The sequence below is a fragment of the Mus musculus genome, chromosome 6 (genome assembly GCF_000001635.26).
Source record: "Mus musculus strain C57BL/6J chromosome 6, GRCm38.p6 C57BL/6J".
Lineage (NCBI taxonomy): Eukaryota > Metazoa > Chordata > Mammalia > Rodentia > Muridae > Mus > Mus musculus.
In genome coordinates, this window is record NC_000072.6 from 145,047,382 (window position 1) to 145,063,498 (window position 16,117).

At 46.0% G+C, this 16,117-nt stretch overlaps 1 protein-coding gene and 1 long non-coding RNA gene across 8 annotated transcripts in view; one reads left to right on the forward strand and one right to left on the reverse strand.

The window, feature by feature from the left end:
• Bcat1 (branched chain aminotransferase 1, cytosolic) overlaps positions 1-16,117 on the reverse strand; it is an 82,323-nt gene that overhangs the window by 53,547 nt on the left and 12,659 nt on the right. The window contains exon 1 of one of the 3 annotated variants that reach the window (NM_001024468.3): positions 1,182-1,431. The exons of 1 other annotated variant lie outside the window; for it this stretch is intronic. In NM_001024468.3, the coding sequence (NP_001019639.1) occupies positions 1,182-1,388 (207 nt within the window). In that variant the 5' untranslated portion in view covers positions 1,389-1,431. Of the gene's footprint in view, positions 1-58; positions 1,044-1,181; positions 1,432-16,117 lie in introns of those variants that run through there. One more of the 3 variants, XM_011241566.3, reaches the window with a different exon arrangement.
• Positions 178-15,755, forward strand: Gm26666. Of its 5 annotated transcripts, none has more exons than XR_378151.3 (5): positions 180-264; positions 4,358-4,442; positions 5,724-5,821; positions 9,004-9,042; positions 12,278-15,755. It is a non-coding gene; the product is annotated as a predicted gene, 26666 (long non-coding RNA). The 5 variants fall into 5 exon arrangements; XR_869584.2 differs by lacking the exon at positions 180-264 and adding an exon at positions 2,313-2,380; XR_378152.4 differs by lacking the exon at positions 180-264 and adding an exon at positions 2,730-3,356.

Sequence of the window (16,117 nt, forward strand, 5' to 3'; positions counted from 1 at the left end):
TAAACCTCCATTAAGTAAAGCCAGGTGAGTCAGTGCGGGACCTGGTCAAGGGACTTACCATCACAGAAGACAGAAAAGCCAAGTCTGTACTGTCCAACAGGCAAGGCCAGCTCCAGCCAGAGCCTGTCCTAGGCTTCCCACCCGGTCCCAAGTCTGCCTTGTATCTTCCCGCAGCTTAGGGAGGAGCTCCTTAAATTCCGGGTCAGCCCAGGAGCCGGGGTTCTCCAGCAAAGAACAAGAAGGCAATTGTCTCCCAAATGTCCAGTAAGTCGTCTAGAACGAGGGTTTAAGCCATTTATAAAGGGGTGGGGAAAAAAAAAATCTCCCGAGCGCGCTCAGCCTCGTGGTCTTGTCAATCAAGGGCGCACAATAGGCAGGCTGCTTTAAGCGTGAGGGGATGCGGACTGGCTGGAACCATTTTCTCCACCCACAGGGTCCCCCATGCTTTGGCGGCGGCCAAAACATTGCACTTGAAAAACAAGATCTCTTGATACTGCCAGCAATTAAATAAATAAATGATACCGTGGTTCCGAATTAACTAGGGAAAGGGGCAGGCATTCAAAAGCTGGAAGCCAGTTTGCTAAATAACTGGGAAAGAGGGAACGAAGGGATCCAAGACTGCAAAGGCAGCGGTCTGGATGTTTTGGTGGCAAAATCTTCCCTTTAATCCTCCAGTTTTCCTAGCCTAGACTCCAGCATCCCTGGTGATCCCCAGCCATCACATCATCCCTAACGTGCCCAAGATCCTGTGGCGACCCTCGTCTAGCACGTTTTCTCTCCGTGCTAGTCTGTGACCCCAGCAACTCTTGCGACGACCCCTAAATCCCCACAGTGATCCCTGAGTCCCCAGTAGTGTCCTCCGTGAAAATCCCCAGGATGACCCCAGAATTCCCCAGTGGAGACACTCTTAGCTCCGGAGTCCCCAGTGGCGACCACGAGCACCCATGAATTATCTCCATCCTTGAGTCCCCTAGTGGCGACCTCCGAGTTCCCCCGCACCTCCAAGTCCCTCGCCGTAACCCCCCAGCCCCGCCCCCCTCCCCGCATCCCCTCGCGACCAGTGTTGCCTTGCGGTAATACCCAAGAGCCTAGTGGCGCCCTACCGCAGTAACCCCCGCCCCCCGAGTGAGTCCCCGCGGGATGCTGGTCCTGGCGCCCCTCGCCTTTCGCCACGCAGGTACCTGGCGGGCCAGGGTTGCAGTTGCTCTGGGCAAGCAGGCCATGACGAAGCTGCGGGAGCGTGGGAATACGTGGCACAGCGGCGACTCGTGGCGCACCGCGGATCCCGACAGCCCGGGACTGCAGTTTGGCGTGGCGGGTGAAAGAGGTACGATGGGAGAGCCACCAGCAAGCACCCGGCGCAGGGGCGAGCGCAGCCGATGCAGCATCTCCGCGTTGCGGGTGCGTGCAGTCACGCATGGCTGGGCACGCGCATAGAGGGCTCAGGAGCACCCGCACTTTACTAAGGAACTCTGAAGGGCAGGGCTCTGGACATCTCAGAGACACATTAGCATCACAAGGGCCCTCTCTCCGATCTGGATTTGCAGCAGGGACCTGCATTTGTGCTTCGGCTCTCGCCTGCAACAGTCCTACAGTTGCTGACCTCGAAACGTGGACTCTGCCTCGCTGTTCCCTGCCAGTAGCCTCCGATGCAACCACCATACGGCCTATGGTTCAGGCAAAACAGCCGTCCTGTTAGTGCGGGGTGGTGTCTGTCGCTTTTAACCCCCGCCCTTGAAGGGCTGATGAAAGATGATTGCTAAGAGTTTCCGACGACCTGTGCTACAAACAGTGAGACCCAGCCTCCCAAGCAAGCAAGCAAACAAACCAACCTAGGGGTTAGAATCCACAATCACTACCAGCTCCAAGGACCACCAGCTGACCTTGAGTCCTCGCACTCAGGTGGCAGAAGCTAACTCCTTCATTTCTGCCTTCACTACTGATTTTAATGAGCTAAATAATAACAGGGCCTCCATTCTCCCTATTGTTCACCTCTGAGACTTGTTTCCAAAGGGGTCCCATGGACTCTCCCAAACATCACAGTCTATAGCCAAGGCTATTGTTTACTCTCCATAAGCTAATGGTAAAGCCCTGTTTGCTGAAGACATAATTTGCATATGTCATCAAACATGGAGAATATCAGCCTAACTGAAGCTCTACCCCTCCAGACCAGCACACATGGCACTGGGAGGTACTTCATCACATACCACCAGAGGAGAAAAGTAATCACCAATATTACCCATCTATGAACCATGAGATCCACAACGGAGACCTGACTGCAAGATGTCATGGGGAGATAGTGGTACAAATGTTACTGTTGGATACAAAGTTACATAAATGTTATTGTTGGATACAAAATGGCCCTCAAATGGCAATGCAGGTAATTGTGTCCTAAACAGAAGGACTCTGACTTGATCAGGTAAACAGAAGGATTGTTACAAAAGGAAAGGGAAAAAAGGGGGGGGGGAATTATCAGCATCTGATAGCAATCTCCTATTGCAGGATTGTGTTACCAAGGAAGCCACTGTACCCCTTGCGGACCTGACCTCTGGCAAGGGCATCTAGTTCCTAACTAACCCTGCACTAACACCTACACTTTTCTGGCCTTGACCTCTCCTTTCCTGACGCCTAAAGGCTTCCTGCTCTGTCCACACACACACTCCCCTGCCAAGACAGCACAGCATTTTGACTCCTCAAATAAGCTTTCCTTTCTGCCCTCACTTATAGTTATGGGAGTAACTGGCTACTTTTCTATTAGATTTAAGGCCCACTCTGTGAGATGGAACCCATACATTGCACTGCTGAAGTGGCCAAACTGAGACTGGATAAGTCATGGGACTAAAGGAAAACCTACTATTATTCTGCTAAAGAAACATAGCAATGAATGACTCCTAATGACATATTGCCATGCCTATTGGGCAGAGTATCACTCGGCTGCATCAAAAGAGCCAGGCAGTAGATGGGATTGATGCAGATCCACAACTGGACTTGGCTATAGATGGTGACTGAAACAACAGTAATAAAGAGAAAAATCTGTGCTGTGGTTCACTACCTGCCACTGTGACCAAGTCTGTTCATTTTTGAGACAATGTCTCACTTAACCAATGCTGGCTTCAAAGTCACTAAGTATCCCACAGCATGAACTTTGACTCCTCCCTCAATCACCTCCCAAGTGCTGGAATTGCTAGAGTATTACTCCACGACCAGGTTATACTGTGTGCTAAGCTCAAACCAGGCGACCTCCCCAGTGCCTGAATCTTTGTTATCTCACAACGTGGACAGGGAGCACTTGAGATGGAACTGCAAATCAATTTGCTGCTCTGCCTAAAAAGGCGTAACTTGCTTTTACAGTGCTGGTATTTTCTTTTTTCTGAATGTATTCTTTCACCGTGTGTGTGTGTGTGTGTGTGTGTGTGTGTGTGTGTGTGTGTGTGTGTGTGTGAGTGTGTGTGTGTGTTGTGTCTGTCTGTCTGCCTGCCTTGTGTGTGTTTGCATTTTCTTCACAAATCTTAAATCCAATTGTCCCTTTTGCAAGAACAATCAATTAACACTCCATGACCTAATCTTTAAATCTCCTTACCCCTGCTTCTATAATCTGCACAGGGCAAGCCTGCTGAGAGACAGTCCACAGATGACCTGGTAATGGGAGTCTCCTCTTCCCTCACACTGCCGTACAAAATGTGTCACAGGGTGGCCATATACGGACAGATTACAAGGCAGTCCAGTGTCACACGGAAAATGAATGTGCTAAATGCTTCTGACACCCCAGGCTCCTCTCAGGCCAGAAAGCCAAGCCTACCCCTTACTCCCCCACTCTCCTATGGGCTGCTCATTATCTCTGCCTTAGCCTGAAAGCCTCCAGCCATCTTGAAGCTCTGTCACAGGAGTGACAGATGGACCAAGATGCAGAGTCTAAGTAGAGATTAGAGATTTCAGTGTTTGTTTGGAAACACTTAGGCTCGAAGTTTTGTATTTTACAAAAATAGATTCAAGTTCTGAGTGGGAGACATTAAACCTAATTAAATGAGGCTAAAACAAAACAGGTATTTCCTTCAAGACTTTAGAGGACATTTTATTTTACACTTTTGTCTCACTCCGTAGTCCTGGTTGGCTTCAAACTCACAGCGATCTGCCTGCTTCTGCCTCCTGAGTACACGCACCCCGGCACTAGATGGTACTTTGCTCTTAAAATTCAAGTTATAGAGCTGGAGGGGCAGCTAGCCCAATGGTTAGAGCACTCGCTGCTCATGCAGAGGACTGGAATCTGGTTCCTGCCACTCACACAGGAGACTTTCTTTACAACCACTTGTAACTCCAGTCCTCCGGGAGTTCCAACTCCTCCTTCCCATCTCCACAGGCACTGCACTCACGTGCATAACGCCGTCCGCAGACAGAAGGGGAGCATCCCGTAAGCCCGTCATGATGACCACATAAAGATAAAGGTGCTGCTCAAATCTGGTCCTGATTTAACTGGAGGAACTGCCCCTGCCAGCAAGCCCTGATTGCCCAGCCCAGCAACCTCTGCCTGTCTCCAGCCTCAAGCCCCTTTAGTGATCTTCAGTATCTCCAGCTTTGCAGTCATCCTGTGTCCATGGGAAAAGTGTATCTTTGTGCTTTCTGTTGCTGTAAAAACACCATGAGCAAAGGCAGCTCCGGAGTTAGGGTTTATTTGGCTCACATATTGGGATCAGAATCCATCATTGAGGGGATTCAGGGCAGGACCACCTTCCCAGGGGTGGCAATGCCCAAGGTATACCGGGCCCACCCACAGCAATCAACAACCAAGACCACACCTACAGGACAGTCTGCACGGAGGCATTTTCTCACCTGAGCGTCCTTCCTCCAGATGACTCTAGTCTGTGTCAAATTGACAAAAATCTAACCAGGACAGTGAGTGTAAGATTTCCTGCTGCTGGGGTTGCAGATCCCTGCCTGACATGTGTGGATGTATTCACAGCCTAAGCCACGCATACTAATCCTATTCTTTCTCCTCTCATAATTTACATTATTCCCAGGAGACCTGTGATATTGGATACAAAGTTAATTCTGGACATATTAGTTACTTCCTGGTTAGTGTGAGGAAATACCTAACAGAAAGTAATGTAAGAGAGGAAGGGCATGGCAGAAGGGGGAAGCATAAAGCAAAAGTATTATGAAAATGCCACAAAGAAGCCTTTTACTCTCTAAGTAATTTTGTAGGAGGGAGGGAGGGAGGGAGGGAGAAGCAAGGAAAGAAGGAAGGAAGGAAGGAAGGAAGGAAGGAAGGAAGGAAGGAAGGAAGGAAGGGAGGGAGGGAGGGAGGGAGGGAGGAAGGGAGGGAGGGAGGAAGGGAGGGAGGGAGAAAGGAAAGGAAATGGGGACAGAGGAGGATACACATGTGACCACAGCAAGCCTGCTATGCTCCCTGGTGTGCCCTGGTTAACAAGCACAGAGCCCACAGACACGGCAGAACACAGCACATATGTAGTCCACACCTGTCTGCCCAGTTCTAGGAAGCAGGTGCAGTGCATATTTGCAGGAAGTGATCAGCACAGGCAAAGGTGGAGGGCGTGTCTGGTGGGGGGTGCAGCTGATGGCCAGCAAAGATCCAAGAGTCCCAGCAAATAGAGAAATGGGAATTTTTGAATCACCAGTCTGCAGGGAACTGCTAACCAAAGGTTTTTTTTTTTTTTTTTTTTTTTTGGTTTTTTTTTTGTTTGTTTGTTTGTTTTTTCTCTCATAAGAGTGCTACACATTCAACAAAACATGGAAATGCAGGGAATCACACTTGGAATGCACGGGAACCCACACCTGTCATCACAGCACCTGGGACACACGGGCAGTAAGTAGAATGGAGTTCAAGGTCAGCTGGGTGTGATGACACAAGTCTTTTTATCCCAGCACTTGGGAGGCAGAGGCAGGGTGATCTCTGTGAGTCAGAAAGTCTCCATGGGTCCAGGACAGTCAGGGCTACTTAGTGAGACCCTGCCTCAAACAAGAGAATCATTTGGACTCAGTCTGGACTATATGAGACTGTCTCCATTTTTTACTTAAATTAATATTTGTATGCAGTAAGTTATGTGTGAGGTGTCACTGGTTGTGGAACTCTGTCCTTGGAGCATGACGACACAGACACATCTGAGAGTCCAGCACCCATTCCCTCCCGCCCCATATGCACATGGTCAAGAGAGGCACTGGAGTCTATTGGAGGAGGTAGCTCACTGAGGGATGAAGAATTGTCACCCAGGCAGGGTTCAGACAGTAGTTGCCTGACTCACCCGTGTTCCTGAAAGTCATCCCATGCTGTATCAACTTTTTCTGGGAAGCTGTGAGCAAGCTCTTCACCCCCTACAGCGTACCAAGCAATGACAGACCAAGGTTCAGAGCCCAGAAAAGTCAATTCGGTGACAATGGATACAGGAGCATGAATGACCCCAAACAGCTGCATCACACACCAAGTCCCACCCATCACAGATGGCTGATTCACAGCGGCTGCATCCCAGAGGCCTGCCTCTCTGTTGCCTTCCTGCTCCAGCAGGGAGGAAGTAATAGCTAGACTCCCAAGGAAGGGTCCTGTGACCAAACTGGAAGTGTCAATGTACCATTACCACTACACACAGACCTAGCTGCCACTGTGTTGTTCCCTGCCTGAGCAAGGTAGTCTCTACTCCAAACTGTGCGTGGTTCTGAGGAGAAAGCCACAAGGACACCCCTCACCCATGTTCTCATAACGCCACATAGACTCCCTCCAATAACCTCACTGGTTCACAAGATTGGGGGCATTCGACAGACTGCTGTGTCCATCAAAAAATGACGTAGTCAGGCACCCACCACTCCTTGGGAAGTCATTAAGCCCACAGCAAACACCAGCAGGCTGAGCATGCCCATCAAGTTGACAGTGCCAAGGGTGTGCCTGGTCCTGGTGAGCTCTTTATAACCTTAAGTGCCATTGTCAGTTTGGGCAGGGAACTGTCAATCACAGCATCCAGAGGAACTCTGTTTGCCCTGTAGAGACCTTGAATCTCAGGTAAAACTGGATCCCTGGTTTTTGAGGGAGAGAGAGCAGAACTGGAGTTCAGGCAAAGACATTTTTTAAGAGTTAAGAGGAAGAAAGAAAGCTAGGAAGATAACATGCTTGCCTGGCATGCGCAAGGCCCTGGGTTCAAACTCCAGCACTAACAATCTTAAATGGTAATAATAATAAAATTAAGAGGCTGGAAAGGTGGCTCAGCACTGGCTGCTCTTGCTGAGGCACAGTTTCAGTTCCTAGTAGCCATGAGACAGCTCACAATCATGGGTAGTTCTAGGGAATCCAACACCCTTCTCTGACCCCCACAGCATCAGACATGCACATGGTACACATGCAAACATGCAAACAAAATACTATACACATTTAGAGACAGACAGACAGACAGACAGACAGAAACTGAGACTAAGACTCGCCAAGAAGATCCACCCAAGAGCATGCTGTAGGCTTCTCAGAACCACAGTTGAGTCGCCATGGTAGACATGTTTATCATCTTAATGGCTCAAGTTACCCCTCAAAGATTTGCTAGGGGGCTGCTTTTCCCTTTTCCTCTTTTTCTTCTAAAATAACTTTGCAATTAAAAATTTTTAAGATTTATTTTTAAAATAGGGTCTCATTATGTAGCCCAGCTGATGTGGAACTCAATACAATAAACAAGGCTGCCTCGAAGCTCACAGATACAATCTTGCTCCTGGCTTCTGAGGACTGATGCTTAAGGGCATGCAGTATCATGCCTCGCCAAATAATTGTATGTGAAGTGTGTGCCTCTGTGTATGGCCCTGTGGGTGCCTTCAGACTCCAGAAGAGGTTGCTGGATACCATTGTAGTTACAGGCTGTTGTGAGCAACCAAACAAGGGTTCTGGGAAATGAACGCAGGTCTCCTGTAACAACAGTACATGTTACAAACAGCTGAGACCCTTTTCTTCTTATTTGATAAGTGGAGGGGCATGGTAGTTACACTTGTTGTGACCCGGTTCCACCCTGACTAGGAGTGGCTTCTTGTTGAGGCAAAGCTGGGAGGATAGACAGGGGATTTACGGTGCCTTGATTACAGGAGGGCTTGGGACACAATAACCTAAGTTATTCATTTCTCCACGCCCTAGCAACTTTTGTGGCTTATCCCTTGGAGTGAGGGAAAGAACTTTGATTTTTTTTTTAAAGAGAGGAAATGCGGGTATGAAAAAAGAAACGGGAACCATGCTGCCAAGATGTTCCCTCCTGCAGATGCTTTCTGACAGGCAGACCTTGGGAGAGATTTAAATAAAGGCTTACCCAGGACAACACCACAGGCTGGAGACATGGCTCAGTGAGAAAGGGCACCCCACCAAGCCTGACAACCTGAGTTGAATCCCCCAAACCCACATGGTTCCCCCACGAGTCAGACTACAAGTGTACCATAGCCACACCCACACATACAATAAACAAATGATCTCTCTTGAAAATCACATTTTTAAAGACCTTACCTGCCTCTGTTTTCACTTTGCTCTAAAACAAGGTGTCAATGTCACTATGCAGCCCTGACTGGTTGGGAGCTCAGTGTAGACCCTGATCGTGAGCTGCGGACAGGAAATGAAGCCTGTGAACGCATTGGAGTTCTCAACCAACACATTAATTGGAAAGAAACCAAAGACAGATTCCAGACACTGGTGACCAGCTCTGACACCACAGGGCAAACCGAGGCAGGTAGCCAGTGGGGTGGGGGGGGGGGGTCAGTGCTGGGAGCAGCTGACCATGTCGATCCAGACACTGATGGGGGCTGCTGCCTATGACATCGAGGGATGATTGATTACAGGAGGGCTTGGGACACAATAACCTAAGTTATTCATTTCTCCACGCCCTAGCAACTTTTGTGGCTTATCCCAGGTCTCCTCAGCTGCACTCAGTGGACCTCAGGGCTGCATCCTGTTTTAACCTCCCTTGCTACATCCACCCAGCCCAGCTGCTGAGTCACCTTCCTAGACTTTTGTCCTAATCAGACTTTTCTCCTGTACTGCAGGGCTGGGATCCCAGGAAAGGGGCAGCAGAGACCAGAGAGGTACGTCTCTTCTTCTTGGTGACTCTGGAGTGTGTCAAGTGGACATTAAAAACCCACCCAGGACATCTTCCTTCTTGAATGTACATCCTTCGTGACCACAGAAAGCTGCTGTTTGTGTGGTCCCCAGTGGAGTCATGTTATAGTGTTGTCTAATTGTCTTTTTCCTTTCAATCCCTCCTTCCCTCCCTCGAGACCCCGTTGACTGACTGAGCTGGCTTGGTCAGATGGTATCTCAACATGGAGGGCTCAAGCACACGGGGTACAGTGAAGGACACATTGGGAAAAGGAAGCGTGCGCAAAGGAAAATAAGAAAATTGGGGCTAGCAGTGAGTAAACCCTGTAAGAATGGGGCAAGGTAATGGCAGAATGCTTTTTATACATCTGCTTAAAGATATGCTAAAATCTAGAGGAGCCAAGATAAGTCAAAAACAGCTTACCCAGTTTCTGACTTTTAATAGAAGAAATTTGTCCTTGGTTCTCTGAGGAAGGTATGGTAAGTTTACAGACATGGGAGAAAGAACACATGGCCCTGAAAAAAAATCCCCATAGATGATTTTAGTCTTTGGATTTCAGTTAGAGATACTTTAGATCCTAGACATGAAAGTATGGAATTAGGAAGGATATTAGAAGATGCAGGGGCTGGAGAGATGGCTCAGCAGTTAAGAGCACTGACTGCTGTTCTGAAGGTCCTGAGTTCAAATTCCAGCAACCACATGATGGCTCCCAACCATCCGTAATGAGATCTGATGCGCCCTCTTCTGGTGTGTCTGAAGATAGCTACAGTGTACTTACCTATAACAATAAATAAATCTTTGGGCCAGAGGGAACGGGACTGGAGCAAGCAGAGGTCCTGAGTTCAATTCCCAGAAACCACATGATGGCTCATAACCAGCTACAATGTACTCATATACATTAAATAAATAAATCTTAAAAAAAAAAAAAGAAGATGCAGATAGTGAAAGCAAGAGGAGAAACAAAGCTTTCCCATCCATACCTATTTCTGAGGCGTTGGACAAGGCAGGAAAGAGTGACGCGCCTCTTGATCCTAGAGATAAGATTGAACTAGAGGAAAAGGCTGCCAAGTATCATAATGAGGCCTCCTTTTCGGGATTCTCTTAAGGTATTTTTTGCAAAGGAATAGGCAAGGATATCCCAGAGACAGAAGAAGATGAAACAACAAGAATTAGTTCGACTTGTTGAAAGACTTGAGCAAGTTCTCAGAGAACAAAAGAGCATCGAAAGTTCAGATTCCAAGGAGGTCGCATCAATAGTAGAGCCAAAAAATGAAGGTTTTGCCTCCTCCAGTGTCTTTAAAGAGCAACAGAAATGAGGGGAAACCTTACTTTAAATCCTAGAGTTACTCTGTTATCCCCTCTTCAGGCAGGACTGAAACAGCTGTAGAACGAGGGGAAGACATACAAGGACATGCTCTGCAATGCCCTGTGTCCTTGAAGCACAGGATCAAGAAGGGAACCTGTTAGATACCACACTCCCATTCCTTTTAAGTAGCTAAAGGAATTGAAAACTGCCTGTGCTCAGTATGGACCTACTGCTCCATTCACCATGGCCATGATAGATGGCCTCTCCACTGTGGAGAATTGCAGGCCGGTCTAAAGTTGAGCTGAGGTCTGAACCCCGAAGGGTGATAATTCACCTATATGACACGGTAGGTGTTCCCTCATGCTCCTGGAACTCTGGTTCCTACCTAAGTTACCGCACCCCACAGCCCCCACAAGAGAAGCATGGCTAGAAGTCACATGGCAATGGCCCAAGCTTCTGACCTTCAGGCTAAACTCCTCCCCAGTTACCTAGCAACAGTAAAGACCATAAAAAGGGCTGTTCAGTCCCTGCTTGCTCTCTTACTTCTCACTCTCTTACTTCTTACCCCTCTCTCTCACCCCTTTCTCCTCTCTTCTCTCCTTCTTTATAGTTACTCAACAAATATTTGATTGTGGTTATTTGCCTAACCAAAGGTTAGGAAAGCAAAATCAGAGAGAATTAGCACCCATTATAGCTATCCCCAGCAAAGGTAAACAGGTTTTGGGTATTTTTAATGGAGACCATTGGCACTCCATGCAGATAAAATTACTTGGAAAAGTGATGTTCCTGTATGGGTAGATCTGTGGTCTCTTACTTTAGAAAAAAACTCTGGGCATGGTGGCACACACCTTTAATTCCAGCACTTAGGAGGCAGAGGCAGGTGGATTTCTGAGTTCGAGACCAGCCTGGTCGACAGAGTGAGTTCCAGGACAGCCAGGACTACACAGGGAAACCCTGTCTTGAAAAACCAAAAAAAAAAAAAAAAAAAAATTAATGAAACCATGGAACTTATACTATTTTATACTGTTCTTTCACATCCTGATGGTTGCACAGGCACACAGGTTTGCATTTAGTGTGCCTGCTTGTAATTTAAAGACCTATGGGAGCTGGAGAGATGGCTCAGCAGTTAAGAGCACTGACTGCTCTTTCAGAGGTCCTGAGTTCAAATCCCAGCAACCACATGGTGGCTCATAGCCATCTGTAATCTGATCTAATGCCCTCTTCTGGTGTGTCTGAAGACAGCTACAGTATACTCATATGCATGAAAGAAAGAGAGAAAGGAAGAAAGAGAGAGAGAGAGAGAGAGAGAGAGCCTATGAAAGTTTTGCCTCAAGGAATGGCCAATAGCCCTACATTATGTCATGTTTGTTGCTGCTTCAATATAAGAGATTAGGACATTGAATTTTTCTGTGTATATTGTTCACTAAATGGTAGATATTTTATTAGCTGATCCCTCTGAAGGAGCTCTACTACAACCTTTAAAATCTTGGGAATTAGTTGTTGCTTCAGAAAAGATTCAAATACAATATGTCCTTTTCAATATTTGGGACATCAGTTATATCCTAAACAAATTGTGGCACAGAAAATTCAAATAAGATAACACTTACTTTGAATGATTTTTAAGAAGCTGTTAGGAGATGTTAATTGGCTAAGACCTCATCTTAAGCTTACCACAGGAGAGATATTCTCAAGGGTGATGTATATCCTAATTCCCCTGGGCAATTAACTGATGAGAGATGAATATCTCTGGAGAAAGTAGGAAGCCATCAGCCAACAACAGATACATTATACAGACTATGACCAAGTGTTGGCTGTTTGCGTTCTTGCTGCCGCTCATGTACCCACAGCAGTTCTTCAGCATGGACCTGACCCTGTACTCATATGGGAAAGAGGCCACATTTATGTTTTTTCACAGGAAGGTAAATGGAGCATGATGGCTGCCCGAAGAGCTGGTGCAACACATGGAACAATCTCACCTTCCTGCTGATTCCCCCCCCCCCACCTTCCTGCTGATTCCCTTACTGATGATGACGATTCCTGCACACAGTGAAGTCCACTGGGCCTATGTTCCTGACCCACCACTGATACACTTCTTGGATCTCCCTGGGCAAGGGAGTCAACTTATAATAAAACCATGACTTTCAATGCATTTGGTGATGGGATTCCTGTTTGCTTTGTGAAGAACAGTACAAATGATGGGTGTATTTCTGTGTTCATTCAGATGTGGAAGAAAAACATTTCACAAACCGTAACTCAAAGCATAGAGATGGACACAGTTAAATATTATGAGGGACCTGCCCCTGATCCTCTTGAGATATGGCCTTGTGGGTCTGAACCCACAAAGAAGGTGGAACGGGCATTTCACACAACTGTTAAATGGAGAAAATGTTATAATCAACCCCCAATGTGGTTTAATGTTTCCAATAATATGTGAATTATTGATTGGGCAGGGAATCAATCAAACACTGGGCAAAGGAGATGTCCATAGGCCTTTGGCAATCAGATGCCATTTCTAACATCATATTTGGAAGTTAGCTACCGCTCTCTATGAAGTTACATTGACAATAGACAAAATTGGGACAGGGTCTGGATTTCAAACAAGTGTTAGTGCATGTGTTAAAGCTCCTAATCTTTTATTAATTGGTCATGTTAAGATTACTTTTGTTTCTTCTACAGTATTTAATATAAGTTGAGTTGATTGTATACTTTCTAATTGTGTTAGTGTGTTCAAATCTGGCATTTCTGTCATGGTAGTCTATCAACCAACTTTTGTTTTACTGTCTGTGAGTATAACAGGACCTTGGCATTCTGAAAAAAGCCTACAAATCCTGGAAGAAGTGAGTGGAGTTTTAATCAGAAGCAAGAGGGTAGTGGGCTTTATCATTGCTGGTATAGAGGCTTTGATTACATTAACAGCCAATACCACGGCTTCTGCAATTGCTTTGACACAAGAAGTTAAGACAACCACTTTTGTTAATCATTTAGCAAAAAAAAAAAAAAAGTTTCTAATGCTCTGAGTATTCAAGAAGACTTAGATAAGCGTTTGGAACAATGGATTGATGCCCTTTATGATACTATTCAAATTATTGGAGAGGAGGTTCAGAGTCTAAGAGTAGGAAGACATCTCAAGTGTCATGCTAAATACCAATGGATTTGTGTTACAACTAAAATTTACAAAGATAGTCACTATAATTGGGAGAAAATTCAAAGACATTTGCAGGGTATTTGGCGTAATTCTAACACCTCTCTGGATATCTTAACTTTGTGCAACAAGATTATGAATTTAAAGAATACTGCAGATACTGCTGATAAAATAATTTGTGGCTTAAGGTTAGTATTTCCATCTTAAGTCAAGCTTCTTCAAGAGTGGCTTATATAGCTTGATCATGTTGGCCCTTCTTATCCTGGGAATACTTTTATTCCTGTCCATTTCAATAAAACTTGCCTTTAACAACATCAGCATGTTGGTGGCCAAAATACATGGCTTGAAACTAAAAATGAATCCCCAGACAGAGCCATTAATTTAACAACCTAGCAGTCAACTGATGGATGAGATTCCACACAGAGTCTTAACTAAGACAGAAACTCATTGCTTTTGAGAATACATATTCCGTGATGGGTAAGGAAGGTGTTCTTGTCTCAACAACCTAAGACAGAGGAACTCTTGTTTATGAAATAAAACAGGGGAGGTGTGGAGAGCTCTTTGGGTTGATTTAGGAATTTGGCAGGAATTTGGCATTGGGCTAGGACAAGGAAGTAGACTCCAGGTGAATACAGCTGAGGTTTGTGTACTTTGTATCTTGATGGGTCTTGTTGGACCCTGAATACAGTAATCATGGGACATTTCTCTATGCTTTGTTGTTCAACTACTCTGCATATGCCTCAGGACTGACCGCATTCTCAGCATGTGCCTAGAGCTATAGAAAAACAGACTGGAAAAAAATTAAACCCAGTTCAGCTTCAGAACTGGTTGGAATCATGTTACTGTATTGTCTAATTGTCTTTTTCTTTTCAATTCTCACTCCCTCCCTCAAGACCTCTTTGACTGACTGAGCTGGCTTGCTCATATACATATACACACAGTTACAGTTAGCAGGTGGAAGGAATGATGCTGCAACAACGCTATTTTTTCTCCCATAGTTTATATCCCAGCAAAATCTTTCAAGCAGTATAAAATTATGATGGTGATTGGGTTTTAGTTCTAGTGAATGGTTATGAAAAAAGCAGTATGTTTCCCAATACCTTTGCAAGAAACAACATTTTGTAGCACAGGTAAAGAAAACAAATTATTCCCAAGAACCTACGTACATTTGTAACTAAGCAACTTGTTATAGTTTAACAAAGTGTAAGCAAGCAGTGTGGTTTACTCAGCCAGTTTCTCTTACTGGGAGGCAGTAATTTTCGGTTACCAAGAAAGGATTTTTTTATTATTTATCCTTTTAAAAATCAGTCATAGAACCGGGCAGTGGTGGCACACACCTTTAATCCCAGCACTTGGAAGGCAGAAGCAGGCGGATTTCTGAGTTCAAGGCCAGCCTGGTCTACAGAGTGAGTTCCAGGACAGCCAGGGCTACACAGAGAAACCCTGTCTCAGAAAACCAAACGAACAAACAAACAAAAAACAAAAAAAAACCAACCTTCAGTCATATCTACCTTATATCCCCAGAGTCAATCATCACTAGTCAGCCTCAGTGAGAGTCACGTCAATCAGTGCTGCCTTTGTTCTTGTTCCCTGACCATAAAAAGTCCCTAGCTTAACTAATAAGATGTGCCTTTTTGAACTTCAGATTGTTCCCTAAGATTTTTCTACATCAGAGCCAATTACAAAAACATCTTAACTTCGCTTCACTAACAATTTTATTTTTCAAAAAAATTTTTTTTCTAAAGGTCATGGTCATTGCTGGCAATCTACATCCTAAATTCTCTCCTCGGGTGGCGATTGAATCATTAATCTGCTCCAGCAGCAATGCCTGAAAGACATCAAGCATTAGTACTGTGAGTGCCAGAGACACAGCCCAGTGAGGGACTGGGAGCTCCTTGGAGTTTTCACACAATTCTTAGATTAGGAGGGATGTGAGGGCAGCAAGCAGAGCAGAACTCCACGACAGCATGATGTCCTCAGGACACATGGTCCTCTGGGCCCTCAGGGTTGTTCCTCTCCAAGGAGCACCCACCAAGGCTGTGCTAACTGGCTGGGTTGCATTCCATAAAGCCATCTGTTGCCTCTCCCTCAAGGCCCTCAGCAGGAGGTTTCAGGAAAGAGCAGTCAAGGCGGCATGGGGCTGTGTGTTTGAGAAGACTGCATGACAAGGAGATGGAGTGTGGAGAAGGGCACTTGTCTTCTAGTATACAAGATAACGGATTTCTTCCTGGCACCGGAGCTCCACCCTAAACCAGCAAGGTCACCAAAACAACAAGGTCACCAAAAAAAGGACATTTTTCTTTCCCACTTTCCTTTTTTTTTTTTTTTTTTTGGATTATAATCCATCATAACCCTGTCTCATTCCTCCCTCCAAGTCCTCCCAGTTGCTGTCTGTCAGCAGAGGATCTCTGATCCGTGAAGCAAGCAGATGGATGTCTGCAGCAGTGTTTGTCCACATGGTAGGTGTCTCTCGATGGATGGTCAGCACTGGTTTTTAACTGCCCAAACTCTTTCTGGCCCTGTCTCAAGTGTGATGTCCCAGGAGGTGCCTCGGGTGGGTAAGATAAAGCCAGGTGCCACTGGGGTTACAGAAGAGGTGTCTGGTAAGAGGCC